General features: G+C 44.8%; 1 protein-coding gene across 3 annotated transcripts in view; it reads left to right on the forward strand.

Annotated features, from left to right (window-relative positions):
• The window catches only part of pof1b (POF1B actin binding protein), a 69250-nt gene that overhangs the window by 39043 nt on the left and 15388 nt on the right, over nt 1-14819 (forward strand). For all 3 annotated transcript variants that reach the window (XM_080435575.1, XM_080435577.1, XM_080435576.1), the window contains exons 4-7: nt 5288-5538; nt 6502-6535; nt 11674-11748; nt 13501-13593. In XM_080435575.1, coding sequence (XP_080291701.1) covers nt 5288-5538; nt 6502-6535; nt 11674-11748; nt 13501-13593 — 453 coding nt within the window. The remainder of the gene's footprint in view (nt 1-5287; nt 5539-6501; nt 6536-11673; nt 11749-13500; nt 13594-14819) is intronic.

A 14819-nucleotide genomic window follows, 5' to 3' on the forward strand; every position in this document is an offset into this window, starting at 1 on the left:
CTTTGGCAAGATCTTCAGGGGGGAAAGCATCCATAACAGTGCTGCTGTTAGATGCTATCTTATGTAGTCTGATGCTTGACTCCGCCAACATCTCCCTTGCACTTGTCAGTAAGGTGATGGCTTCATCTGCATTGGAGTATGAGGCAAGCCCATCATCAACATAGAAGTTCCTCATTATGAACCGCTTGGCATCTGTACCATGTTCTCTCTCTCCTTCTTCTGCAGCCCTTCTCAAGCCATAAATGGCCACTGCTGGCGAAGGGCTGTTGCCGAACACATGCACCGTCATTCGGTACTCAGTCACTGGTTTTGTGAAGTCGTTGTCTTCGAACCACAAAAACCTCAGGAAGTCACGGTGTTCCTCAAAGACTGCGAAACAGTAAAACATCTGCTGTATGTCTGTAGATACAGCAACCAGCTCCCTACGGAAGCGAATAAGGACTCCAAGAAGAGTATTATTAAGGTCTGGTCCCTTCAAGAGGATGTCGTTGAGGGAAATACCTTCGTGCTTGGCACTAGAATCAAACACCACACGTATTTGATCAGGCTTCTGTGGGTGGTAAACGCCAAAAGTTGGTAAGTACCAGCACTCTTGCTTCTCCCTCAACGGTGGAGCTAGCTCGGCTTGGCCTGACTCGAAAATGTTCTGCATGAAATCTGTGTATTGTTTTTTCATGACTGGCTTTCTTTCCAGTGTGCGACATAGAGATGAGAGTCGTTTTGCCGCTTGCCCTCTATTGTTCGAAAGACGGTGTCTTGGGGAACGGAATGGTAAGGGTGCTACCCAGGTGTTGGCATTATTCATGTAGACATGTTTGTCCATGATCTCAAGGAAGGCTTTATCATCTATAGACAATGCTATTTGATCGTCCTCCTTTGTCCTCTCAAATACATTACTTCCAAGGTCATCAGCGTAATCTTCCAGGTGGCCTGTCTCTCTGGAGCCTTGATTACGCCACATTGATGTGTTCTTGTCAAACTTTTCTTTGACGTGGATAACACTTGTACATGGACTCATGAAAGATGTTCGTCCATTAGGTAGGACATTGGTCCTATAGACATTAATGTGGCTTGGCTTGTGGACTCCCCTCAGACATACATCTCCAACAATGACCCAGCCGAGGTCCAGTTGCTGAGCATACGGTGCATTGTTGGGTCCATTGAACTGTTTACGTACTTTGTGTACACGTAGTATGTCTCTGCCGAGGAGCAGGAGAATGTCTGCATCAGGATCAATGACTGGTATTTTGTCTACCACTGGCTTGAGGTGGGGATAATGACTTGCTATCTCTGCTGAGGGGATCTCTGCACGGTCATCGGGCATCATGTCACACTCAATTAATGTTGGAAGTGGGATTTGTACACTGCTATCTATTGACTCAACTATGAGATTGCTTGCACGTCTTCCTGATGTCTCCATGACCCCTGCGCATGTTTTAAGGGTGTAAGGAGCGGCACCTGATCCAATTCCAAACAGGTCAAATAGCTCAGTCTTGGCCAGCGACCTATTACTCTGTTCATCGAGGACAGCGTAAGCTTTAACAGCCTTCTCTCGGTGACCTGCAGGGTATACCCTGACCAAGCATATTTTGGAGCATGATCGGGAGCCAACTGAATTCCCACAAACCTCTGTGCACTTCGACATGACCTCTGGAGTCTCATTCTCCTGTTGCTCCCCGCCTTGATCTTCGCTTATGACAGAGCTGACTGTATTCCATACTGCTGGCCCTGGGTGTAGTGCAGTTGGGTGTCCATTACTGTTGCATTCTTTGCACTGCACAGTTTTAGCACAGTCCTTGGCGATGTGAGTTGATGAGGCGCAACACTTGAAACAGATGTGTTTCTCTCTGAGGTAAGCTTTCCGCTCCTCTAAGGTCTTGCTGCGGAAGCCATGGCATTTTCTTAGAGGATGGGGCTTATTATGTAAAGGACACATTCTGTCTGGATCCTGAACCCTTTTCTCGTCCTTGTTGTGCTTGTCTGCACCGTCTGTGGAAACTTCAGTTTTCCTGGTGAAGACAGATTGTTTCTCTGTTTTATCTGTCCTGTTTGAACCACTGTTTGTAAGTTCAGCAAAGCTGGGGTCATTTCGTATCCTTGCTTGGTCTTGGATGTACTGTACAAAGATGTGAAAAGGAGGATATTGAACCCGAAAGTCTTCCTTATACCTCGAGCCAACTGAGATCCATTTCTCCACAAGGTTATAAGGGAGCTTCTGTGCGATGGGATTGACTCCCCGGGGTGTGTTGAGGTAAGAGAGTCCAGGTAAGAATCCATCTTTTCTGGCTGCCTCGAGCTCTAGCAATAGGTCTCCTAGTTCCTGCAGCTTTTGGTTATCTTTATTTGCAATCTTTGGAAACTCCTCTAACCTCATCAACAAGGCATTTTCAATCATTTCAGCTGATCCGTAGCATTCCTCCAGCCTCTTCCACACCATTAGGAGCCCTTCTGTGGCGTCATTGATGTGGACTGAACGGATTCGTTTGGCCAGCTCTGCAGACTTTGGTCCCAGCCACTTGGACAGTAAATCTAGCTCCTCTCTGGAGCTGAGGTTCAAGTCACTAATGGAGTTGATAAAGGAAGCCTTCCATGCCCAGTAGTTCTCTGGTCTATCGTCAAACTTCAGGAGTCCAGAGCTAACCATTTCTTTGCGAATAAGGTATTTAGCTAAGTCTGACATTCCTGATTGATCATGTGAGGGCAATCTAGAGGGCATGAAGTTGGTTGCACCTAGAGAAGGTGCAAAGTTGGTTGCACCCTGAGAAGGTGTGAAGTTGGTTGCACCTTGAGAAGGTGCGAAGTGGAGCTGCTGGGTGCGACGCCTTATGTTCAAAGGGTTCACAGCGTTTTGCTGGCTGTAGGCTTTGGGCTTGCTCTGGCGTTCAGCTGGCAATACGTGCAACGAGTGGAACGAGTCACTGATTTCTTCACATCTGCTTATATCCATACCGCAATTATCCGTATCAACGTTGTCCATGTTCTGCTGGTGCTCTGGTGAAGAAACAGGTTCTTGCTTCTGGTGTTGGAGTTGTTGCTGACCATGGTCCACAGAATGTTGTTGCACATATTCACTAGTGCGTTGCTGTGAGGGATATGAAGCCAATCTTGTCACATTTTGCTTTGTAGGTTCTCCACACTCTCCCTCATAAGCTTCTAAGATTTCAGCCTCTGCGCATGCTGCTTCAGCATCACCCTGAACCTTCAGCGTATCGAGGTTAGCCTGTAATTCAACTGCTCTACATTGCTGTTCCGCTTCAAACTCTGCTCTTTTCTTTGATTCTTCAGCTTGTATCCGTGCCTGCTGGATTAGCATGTCTGCTTGTCTTTGAGCAAAAGTAGCCTTGACTCTTGCAGCTTCCGCTTTGGCTCTTGCTCTGATAGCAGCAGAACGGTGTGATGAGGCATGGCTAGAGCTGCCAGAGCGACTGGAACGACTGGAGTGTTCAGAACGTGCTTCTTGATTGTCTGGTTTATGTTTTTGTTCATCCATGATAGATTGTTGAATCTAAGATGAGATGCCTTTCTGGTCTGCAGTGTTAATGGCTCACTTTCCGTTGAAAGCAGACTGAATGTGAATCTTTTTTACTATTCTGCTCTTGCTTTTTGTTGGTCAGCTTAGCAGATAGCTAACATGATAATGATCCCATGAAAAAGAAAGACCCAGGAGACTGGAGTGCAGTTTAGTCCTTTTTTGTGAAGGATCCAATATATTTGTAAAACTGTGAACATAAAACATAAAAATACAACTTAAATTCAGCATACATTTTGCACATATCTACTACATAAGACAAAATGAGAAAATTAATAGCCTGTTATGAGACCTACTTGACAACCAAGCTAACATTGTTAGTGATATAATGCTTCTAGTAATTAGGTTCCAACAATAAACATGAAAATCACAGTAAAGCAGTCTAAAACTGAAAATGCACAAATAATAAATCAAAGTATACATTTGCATATTATTTTCAAAGGAAACTTACAAGATTAGACCTTCAAAGTCCACAAAGCAAAGGTAGTAAGCTTGGAGACTGCAGCTTATATTGTTTGTGCTCTCATATTGTTTGACATGTGGTGTCTGAACACACACACTCTGAGCTAGCTATGGCAAGACAGGAGGGCCAAAAGGGACTTACACAAAAGGCAAAGCACTAAATGCAATAAAACATTTCACCACTGGGTGTCACCATTAGGTGTCATAGAAAATAAACATGTGGGGGCAGAACAGACCTGTTTGGACTAGGAGAGCTGGAGTAAGAAACTCCGGTTGTGGCGCACACAGGATAATAATACGATATTATCTTAAGATAATAAGAGATTTTGGGGCTTTTGCTCTGCTTGATGCCTTTTTGGAGGCCCGAAAAGGCTTTAAAAGGCTTATCTGTAGCCACATAGACGGCCTCATTGGACTATTTCGTAACGATTTCCCCAAAAGAGAGCGCACGGACAATTGGATCCGCAATCATTTTGTTTACGCACACTGCAACAAGCCTCCCACTGTCTGAGCAGGAGGCACTCATTGATCTTTCATGTGACGAGCTGTTGAAAGACAATTTCACCGGACAGCCCCACGCACAGATCTGGATATCAGTATCCACACAGTTGTGTAATGCTGCGCTGAGAAAGCTTGTCCCCATTGCCTCTTTCTCAGGTCAACGCAGCCACGTAATCACGGAACAGTGTTCAAATTAAATGTTCTGTCAACAGATTTAGGCTAAATATGCTTTGTTTAACCCATTCAATCCGGGAACGCATCTCTGTCATTTAAAAATTGCAGATCTACAAACTCGTAGCACACTGAGTGCTGCGCTACGCTCTGCTATTTTTGAATAGCCAAAGCAAATGTGTGCAAATATTAGATTTTTTTCTAAGTGGACATTTGTAACTTAAATATTTGCTTCTGGGGGTCCCTGGAACTAAATGTTTTACAAATGTTCGCTTTAAAAAATACACACATTTTCAAGATTTTTCAAAAATAGCATATCTACAAGCTCGTAGTGCCGCGCTATGAGCTTAGATCTGCTATTTTTGAATAGCCAGAGAAATCTTAAAATGACACAAATGATGCTTTCCCGGTCTTAAAGGGTTAACAAATGTGCTTACAGAAACAATTCCGTTGCTTTTTTTACCAAAATTATTAAATAATTTCACTGTTAAGACAGTGCTGTAATTTCAATTTCTAGTAAATATTGTTATTCAAGGCCAACAATGTGTGCTTTTATTTTTGATATTCTTCATTTCCACTTTGAAATTGCTCTCTAAATAAACCAGTTTACACTCTCCCCACTAGGTGGTGCTAGACGAGCACCAGGAGGAGCAGGAGTCCGAGGAGGTGGTGGAGGTGGAGGAGGTGGAGATCGTCAGCGTGGTGAAGCCCGCTGTCCTGCACCGAGTGATGGAGCGGCGGGCGGAGGCGGCCATAGCGCCCCCTCTGGACAAGATGGACACGCGCTTCTTCGGGGAGCTGCTGGCCGAGGTGTACCGCAAGAACTGTGACCTGCACTCCATCATCTCTGAACACGTTAGCAAGATACAAGGACGGTAAGATGGATGACAATAATAAGAGTCCATACCCGGGGATGTGAGCGCTCAAATGATTTGCATACTTTGGCTTATGCGCTGTGTACACAGCAGTGGTGTAAAGTAACTAAGTACATTTACTCAAGTACTGTACTTAAGTACACTTTTGAGGTATATTTGACTTTACTGGAGTGTTTCCAATTGTCTTTACTTTTACTTCTACTCCATACATCTCAGAGGAAAATATTGCACTTTTTACTCCACTACAATTATTTGTAGATTTTGATTATTTCTATGTATTTCTACATTGCAGTATTGATACTTTTACAAGTACAAAATGTGAGTACTTTTTCCACCACTGGCTGTGTGTAACAACCCGATACGACCCAGCGTCGCAGACACGTTGTGAGCTTGTAGACCATCTATTTTCGGAGTGTGACACCTGCACGCATCCGAGCATAAAATGACTTGTCTTAGTTCTACTGAATCTCTTCTCCACTAGTCCCTCACTAACGTTTTAGTCTAGTTTTACATGACAAAATTGTCAATATTTTTAGCCATAGTTTTAGTCATCATAGCTTACTTTTTATTTAGTTTTAGTCAGTGAGCAAAGGTAGTCGAACGAACATTTTTCGTCGTAGTTTTAGTCTCACGATGGGTTGCGATGTGCTGCGTTGTGAGCTTGTAGATCGGATTTTTGCGGTGCAGCTCTAGCAGAGTAGCTTGTAGAGTGCAGCCTACAAGCTGTGAAACAAATGGTTGTCTCCTCACTCTATGTGGAGAGACACAACAACGACTTTTACACAGGACGCCTTTTACAAAAAAATTAATGCTGTTATTAAAGTTAATAACAGGATTATTAACTTTAATAACGGTCCATCATTCATTATGTGAATGATGGACACATAATGAGCACTGAAGTCACACACGCACACGCACACCCTGTCCCTCCCATCTTGTTCATTGTGTGTTTTCCTCTGACAGGAAGCACCAGTTGGACCCCGGTGTCGACTTCAAGGTAACACTGCTACACAATATACACAACTACGCCACACTAAAACACAATACCAAACGGCAACAACACACACACACACGGCAACAACACACACACACACCACACACACACACACACACACACACACACACACACACACACACACACACACACACACACACACACACACACACACACACACACACACACACACAGACACACCAGAATCAGAATCAGTTTTATTGTCACATCACAGGTTTACAAGGTAAAGAAGTGGGTGAAATTCGTTTTTGTACATCGTTCCCATCGCAACGTTAATTTCCATAGAAAGAAGAGGGGGGGGGGGGGAGAAGAAGAGGGGTGGGGGGCAAGTGGGAAGGAGATCAAAACAAGAGAGCAACAGAAGGCCAGACAAGTTATCTACATATTTACAAAGTACCTGAGATAATAAAAAACTAAGGTGCCTGAGCATAGCAGCAATGTATGTATACTGTGCATGTTATACTTATACTGTGCATGATATACATATGGACGTTAAGGTGCTTAGAGAAAAAAAAAGCACAATAAAAAAGACAAAAAAGTCAGTGCGTTATACATGGGATTAAGGTGCAAAAGGTCAGTGCGTGTCCACCTAGGGTGGACTGACCCTAGTATAATCCGCAAGTAGCTCCATGAGGGAGTGCAGCAAAAAAGTCATTTGTACCTGGTGTAGTCCACAGGTGTGTCCGAGGGGGAGCTAAGTCCAAGTCATTGTCCCTGGTATAATCCACAGGTGTGTTCAGGAAGAGCCAGAAAGGTTTTGCACCGCCTGCTGTCAGGCTGCTGAGCAAGGCTTATGCCTCATTCAGCATCCTGACAGCAGCCGGATTAAAACTACACCAGTACCTGGTGGTGGAACTCTTGATACTGCGGTAGAGCCCCTTGCCCGGTCGCGGTCGTTGTAGGGGTTTGAACAGTCTGTGACTTGGGTGGTGCTTGTCCTTGATGATGCGCTTGGCTTTGACCACGCACCGCTTTTTGTACAGTTCCTGGAGCGCTGGGAGCTCGATTCCCATTATCCGCTCTGCCGATCGCACTACTCGCTGTAGGCTGATCTTTTCTCGGGCAGTGCAGTTCCCGTACCAGGCCGTGACACAGCCTGTTAGGATGCCTTCAACCGAACTGTTGTAATACAGCCTGAGGATGCGACGTCCTACTCCGAGCTTCTTCAGGCGGCGGAGCCAGTACAGTCGCTGCTGAGCCTTTTTCCTCACGTGTGTGGTGTGCGTCTCCCATTTGAGGTCCTCCTCGATGTGTACTCCGAGGAACTTGAACTCGCTGACCCTTTCCACTGCAGCGCCGTCGATGAGGATGGGCGCATGGTCTCTCCGCGGCCTCCTGAAGTCCACGATCAGTTCTTTGGTCTTGTCGACGTTAAGAGAGAGGTGGTTCTCCCTGCACCAGCGTGCCAGTGAGTTGATCTCCTCTCTATAGTCAGACTCGTCGTTGTTGACGATTCGGCCTATCACTGTCGTGTCGTCCGCGTACTTTATGATGGTGTTGGAGACATGTGTGGCTGTGCAGTCATACGTGTACAGGGAGTAGAGGAGAGGGCTCAGCACGCATCCCTGGGGTGCTCCGGTGTTGAGGGTCAGGGGGTCGGATGTGATGCTGCCCATTCTCACCACCTGATGTCGGTTGGACAAGAAGTCCTGTATCCAGTCGCACATGCTTGGGTGTAGCCCTAGGTCTCTGAGCTTTTTGTCAAGTATTGCTGGGACAATGTTGTTGAATGCTGGGCTGTAGTCCACGAACAGCATACGTACATATTTGTCCTTCAGCAGCTTATTGTCCATGTGCGAGAGGACGGTGTGGAGAGCCATGGCAATAGCGTCGTCGGTGGATCTGTTTTTGCGGTATGCATACTGCCACGGATCCAGCGAGGCAGGTAGCGTGGAGCTGATGTATTCCCTCACCAGTTTCTCGAAGCACTTGCTGACGATCGGGGTGAGAGCGACAGGTCTCCAGTCGTTCAGGCATGTCAATTTGGCCTTTTTGGGAATGGGCACAATGGTTGACATTTTGAACCCTGCAGGGACCACAGCCTGGGAGAGGGAGAGGTTAAAGATGTCAGCGAAGACACCCGCCAGCTGGTCTGCACATGCCTTAAGGACCCGGCCTGGAATCCCATCAGGTCCGGCTGCCTTGTGGATGTTGACCCGTGCGAAGGCTGTACGCACTTCTCTCTCCGAGATGGTTAGAGGGTTCTCCTCTGCTGGTGCTGCTGATGGCCCCGCTTGGCTGTTGGGGCTGATCTCAAACCGGCCGTAGAAAGTGTTCAGTTCGTTGGGGAGGGAGGCAGGCGGGTTCACCTCGCTTCTGGTTCTTGTTTTGCAGTCTGTCAAGGTGTGTACCGCCTGCCATGTGCTCCTGATGTCGCCATTGCTGAGTTTGTCTTGCATCTTTTTTTGTGTAGGCCTTTTTCGCCTTCCTGATGGCGCTGTTTAGGGCCGCGCGCGTCGTGTTGCGCGTTTCCACGTCGCCAGATTTGAAACCAGCATCCCGTTCATGCAGATGTGCACGTACTCCGCTGTCCATCCATGGTTTCTGATTGGGATAGATCCGAACTGTCTTTTTTGGGACTATGTCATCTATGCACTTACTGATAAAGCCAGTGACTGAGTCTGAGAGTTCGTTGATGTTATTCCCAGCGGCGTTCTTAAACATCCCCCAGTCAGTCTGGTAGAAGCAGGATTGTAGCATAGCGTCTGTGTCCTCAGACCAGATTCGGATTTCCTTCTCAATGACCGGCTCCCTTTTTAGCCTCTGTTTGTAGGCAGGTAGCAGCTGGATGGCGTAGTGGTCAGAGCTTCCTAGCGGTGGGCGGCGGAGAGCTTTGTATCCATCCTTGAAGGGCGTGTAGCAGTGGTCAAGAATATTGTCACCACGGGTGCTGCAGGCGACATGCTGGAATTTGGGAAAGACCTTTTTTAAGTCTGTCCGGTTGAAGTCGCCTAGGCAGATGACTGCGCAGTCCGGGTGGCGATTTTCTTGTGCACTGATCGCCTGGTGTAATTCCCTCATAGCTGTGTCCTTATTAGCTCCAGGATGAATGTAAACAACGGCTACAATCACAATGCTGAAGTCGCGTGGTAGGTAGAAAGGACGGCAGGCTATGATTAAAAGTTCAAGGTCTGGTGAGCAGTGACTATCTAGGATTTTAACATCTTTGCACCAGTTGTTGTTGATCAAGGCACAAACTCCCCCCCCAAGTTGCTTACCGCTTAGTACAGTGTCTCTGTCTTTTCTATACACGGTGAAACCAGGGGGAGTGATGGAAGAATCAGATGCTAACTCCGTTAGCCACGTCTCTGTTAGCACAACAATACAAGTGCTCCTCGTCTCGGCGTTGTATTTAACGCGCGCCAGTAAGTCGTCCATAGTGGTCACTGTTCTTGATTCACACAGAGATCTAACGTTCGCTAGCAGGATTGAAGGCAGTGCAGGTTTATATCCACGTTTTGTTGTTCTTACGAGGAGACCCGCTCTTTTCCCTCGTCGACCTGGCCGCCTTCTTCGCCGTTTCCGTGCTAGTGTCCCGGCCGGGACAAAGGGAAGCCCTCCCCCCATCCAACCGAGTGGAGGATTTTCCACAAAAAAGTGCTGTGCTGATGTCCATAAGTGCTTGTCTGTCATAACTCCTCAGACACCCGACGGTGTAGGAAAAAAAGAGAAGGCTAAAAAATACTAAAAAGATGGAAAAACGTTGCGACGCTACGGAGCGATGACGAAAGCAGCCGTTCTCCATGGCGCTCCCCTATCCACACACACACACAAGCAAGGTAAACACATACATAAAATGCAGAGAGACAGTGTGGTGCCTCAGTAAACAAGGATACCAGGTAAATCATGAACCTACTGTAGCATATGTCTAAACAACATGCTATCTAAATAACATTCTGCACATTTGAAACAAAAAAACAAACAAACAAAACAACCCTAAGTAACAATGAGAACAAATGCATGGTCGTCACAACTAGGTAACTGGGTCAAACTAACACACACACACACACACACACACACTCACACAATTCTGGGAATGGCCGGATGAGTGGTTCTCACAGGGGGGTCCGGGGACCCCCAGGGGTCCTTGAGGCGGTTCCAGGGGGTCCCCAGCCAAATGATTGATAGTTAGGAAATGGGAACCAAATGGACCCTTATGTGTCACTAACTCTGAGAGTGTACAAATGGAACCAAATGGACCCTTACAGGTCTGTAACTCTGAGAGTGTACAAATGGAACCAAATGGACCCTTACAGGTCTGTAACTCTGAGAGTGTACAAATGGAACCAAATGGACCCTTACAGGTCTGTAACTCTGAGAGTGTACACATGGAACCAAATGGACCCGTACGGGTCCATTTGGTTCCATTTCTACACTCTCAGAGTTATGGTGGTCCGTGGTCTAATGCAGGGGTTCTCAAATTGGGGTTCCGGGGACCCTCAGGGGTCCTTGAGTGGGTTCCAGGGGGTCCCCAGCTAAATGAGTTAATATATATCAAAATCGATGTAACCACTTTGATTTATATATATTTATATATATATATTTCAACATTTTTTGAAATATTTCTGAGATTTTTGACACCACAAATCTATAGGGGTCCATGGCACAACATATTTTCTGATGGGGGTCCGTGGCCAAATACACATGTATACATTTAGGGGTCCTTGACATGAAAACGTTTGAGAAGCACTGTTCTAGATGTCCCAAAGACCAGGCTTCAAACAAAGGCTGACCTTAGTGCCTTTGCAGTGTTTGCTCCCACTCTAGGGAAAGCTTCACCCTTAGCAATAAAAAAAAGGCAGTCAGTTGAGTGTTTTAAAAGTCTTTTAAAAACACATTTGTTCCGTAATAGCACTTTATTTTATGATGTTCTTATCTTGCTATTTGTGTAAGCTGAATGTTTATTGCTTCTCTGTTGCTCTGTGTCTTAACTTCATTGTGTGTTATTGTACAGCATGTTCTGAAAGGTGCGTGTGTGTGTGTGTGTGTGTGTGTGTGTGTGTGTGTGTGTGTGTGTGTGTGTGTGTGTGTGTGTGTGTGTGTGTGTGTGTGTGTGTGTGTGTGTGTGTGTGTGTGTGTGTGTGTGTGTGTGTGCACGTGTGCGTGTGTGTACTTTGCAGGAAGAGGAAGTCGAAGCTCTGATTCCCAGAGGAGCATCTGAACTTACAAAACAACAGATCAGATACTTGCTGCAGGTAAGTGACACACAGAAACTTCCTATCTCCATACTTCAACTTTTTATCCTTGCTGTCGGGCAGAAACCTCTTTAAAAAAAAAAAAATTAACGCCCTACTTGATCATACTACAGCGTCACACAAAAACATCAAAAGTAGCAGTTCTGCAATCTCGAAACGCACAAAGCGACACGTTTCGAGCTTTTAGATCTGCGACTTTTGCAATTTGTTTTATTTGAATCCTGAAAAGTAACAGTTTTGGACATAATTACATTTCTACCCGACAGAGACGTTATGCGTTTTTCGTCTTCTTTTTTTGTTAATTAATGCCTTACTTCATCATACTAGCATCACAAAAGTAGCAGAAATAGCCGGTCTACAAGCATCGCAACGTGTTGTGATCTTGTGTAGTGAAAGTAAAGTGAAAGCTTGTAAAGCAGGGGTCTTCAACAGGGGGTCCGGTACCCCTAGGTGGTCCTCAAGGTTACTACAGGGGAGGGAGTCGCTAAATAATTGTTTGATTGGAACTTTTTTTTGTTCTGGTTTTCCTTTACATTAACGACTTGAACCCTAGCATCCCTATTCTGGTGAGGACATTCGCCGAAAATAGCAGATCTACAAGCGCTAGATCGGCTATTTTCAAGAGTTTTGGTGTAGAGGTGGAAAAAAGAGCAGACATGAATCCAACAAATTAATAGAGAAGATAATATGTAAACAAACAAACAAACATTAATTTACACCTCACTGACGATAGTGCTGTAAAACAAGTCTATGAAATCTATATGAAAAAAGTTTAAAGTTTACAATATGTAGTGGGGGTCTCTTTTAAGTGTGTCTGTGGGTTTTATAAATATATTATTAACCAATGAAAAGTATTAATTAACAAGAGCTTGTGACTAAATAATAACTACATTGGATCCGGTTAGAAATGTCCAAAACTGTTACTTTTTGAGGAATGTAAAAACAAATATTATAATAATCGTGTGTTCCAATTGGATCTACAACAACAACAAGAAAAGATAGAGTTTTGTCAACATCTGATGTCAACATGTTATGTCAGGTTATGAGCATGACATCTAATGTCAACATATTCTAAGCATGCAGAAGCATGCACAGTCTGTACAAATATTATTTTAAGCTGCATTTCTTGAAACCCTGCCATGAGCTTCAATATCATATCAATCATCTTGTATCTGTTTTGACTGTTCAGTTGGTTTTGCCGTTATTCCACTGCCAAACCTTCAACATAAATCACTCTATTCCAACACTTTCTCATCAACACAGTGTACAATGTACAATGTAGGCATTTGTCAGACGCTCTTATCCAGAGTGTCTTACAATAAGCAAGCTAAACACATACGTACATAGAATGTAGAGCGACGGTGTGTTGCCTCAGTACACTAGGATCACAAGAACCAAGAATCTCTCCCCAGTCTAAACAATATGCTATCAACATAATAATCTGTACATTGAAACTATAGGATACCTGGTAAACAATGAACCTAGCATCTGTCCAAATAACCGGCTATCTAAATGTGTTAACACTGTGGTCAAGAAAAACAAGCGTAAGTAATAACAACATGACAGTGTATATCTGTTCACCTAACAGACCTAGAATAGAATTTGACTCAACCGCATCCGAATGCAGCAGCAGAAATCAACTTCTCAGCCAATCAATGTCAATTAACTCTAATATCACAGTGCAACGTGTTTCAATTAAGGCTGTCTGTCTGTGTGTGTGTCTCTGTGTATGTCTGTCTGTCTGTCTCTCAGACTCGTCTAACAGCAGACAGGTCGATGCGCCTCTTGTTGTCCACATTCAGCAGCCTGAGAGAAGAACTGTCTCACCTCACTGGTGACCTGAAGGTGAGCATCACATCACATCACATCACATCACATCACATCACATCACATCACATCACATCACATCACATCACATCACATCACATCACATCACATCACATCACATCACATCACATCACGATGTTTTACATTTCCATCTCATCCAAACTCTCCCTCTTGTTTTTCAATGACAATAAAACAGAAATAATACCACCACCTCACATGACAAAAATGTGTGTGTGTGGTCCTAGACTCTGCCCTTAAATAGCAGAGTCAATAACAGATCAATGCTGTTGTCAAAGGAGTTTTCGTCCAAGTTTTCGACAAGTTGCCACAAAATAAAATCCTTTCTATCAACCCACGATCTGGAAAAAGTCATCCATGCTCTCATTTCCTCCGGCCTAGATTACTGCAACTTGCTATAGCGCTTCTCTCTCTAGACCTGGTTTCCAAACTGTGGGTCGGGACTCCCAGGGGGGTCCCTAGATGATCAGCTTAATGTGCAACATTGTTTTGTCACTCAAGAGTAAACAAACCATACAGTATAAGTGTATACAGGGTATCTGCACATTTCTTAAAGTTAAAATTTAAGGACTTTTGAGACCTTTTTAACACCAAATTGTCAAATATTACGTAAGAAAGAGGCAAACATTGTGAAAATAGCAGATTTTGTAGTTCGGCTATTTTCACAATATTTATCTGTGGAGCCGAGTCAAACTAAATGTAATGCCTACAATTCCAAGTGCTTGTCAGGGTGGGGGGGTCCCCAGTTCAAATAGGATTGTTTTGGGGAGTCACGGCCTGAAAAGAGAAACCTTGCTCGCTGCTGCTAGACCCAAAGTGGGGCGCCAGTCACTCCCAGTTTGGCTTCCCTTCACTGGCTTCCTGTCAAAAACAGAATTGATTTTAAAATGTCACTATTTGTTTTTTAAAGCCCAACATAGGAACATGGGCTGGTACCACCGTATATATATTTGAGCTGCTTCGCCCCGCCCCAACACCACCAGGCTTAGATCAGCAGATTAGCAGCTCCTCAAAGTCCCATGCACCCATTTGAAAAGGTGACTGTGCTTTTTCGGTCGCTGCTCCAACATTGTGGAACAGCCTACCTCTTTCGGTTAGGTTTTTTGATTGATCGAATGATTGAATACCTTATTAGTAAGAAATGTAAACAGCACGAGGTATAGTCAGACATGAAGGCTAAAAGGATAACACAAAATAGTCCTGGGGACTGGTTTCTGCACCTTCCT

The sequence above is a fragment of the Gymnoscopelus braueri genome (assembly GCF_963280865.1).
Source record: "Gymnoscopelus braueri genome assembly, chromosome: 8".
In the NCBI taxonomy this organism is placed as follows: Eukaryota; Metazoa; Chordata; class Actinopteri; order Myctophiformes; family Myctophidae; genus Gymnoscopelus; species Gymnoscopelus braueri.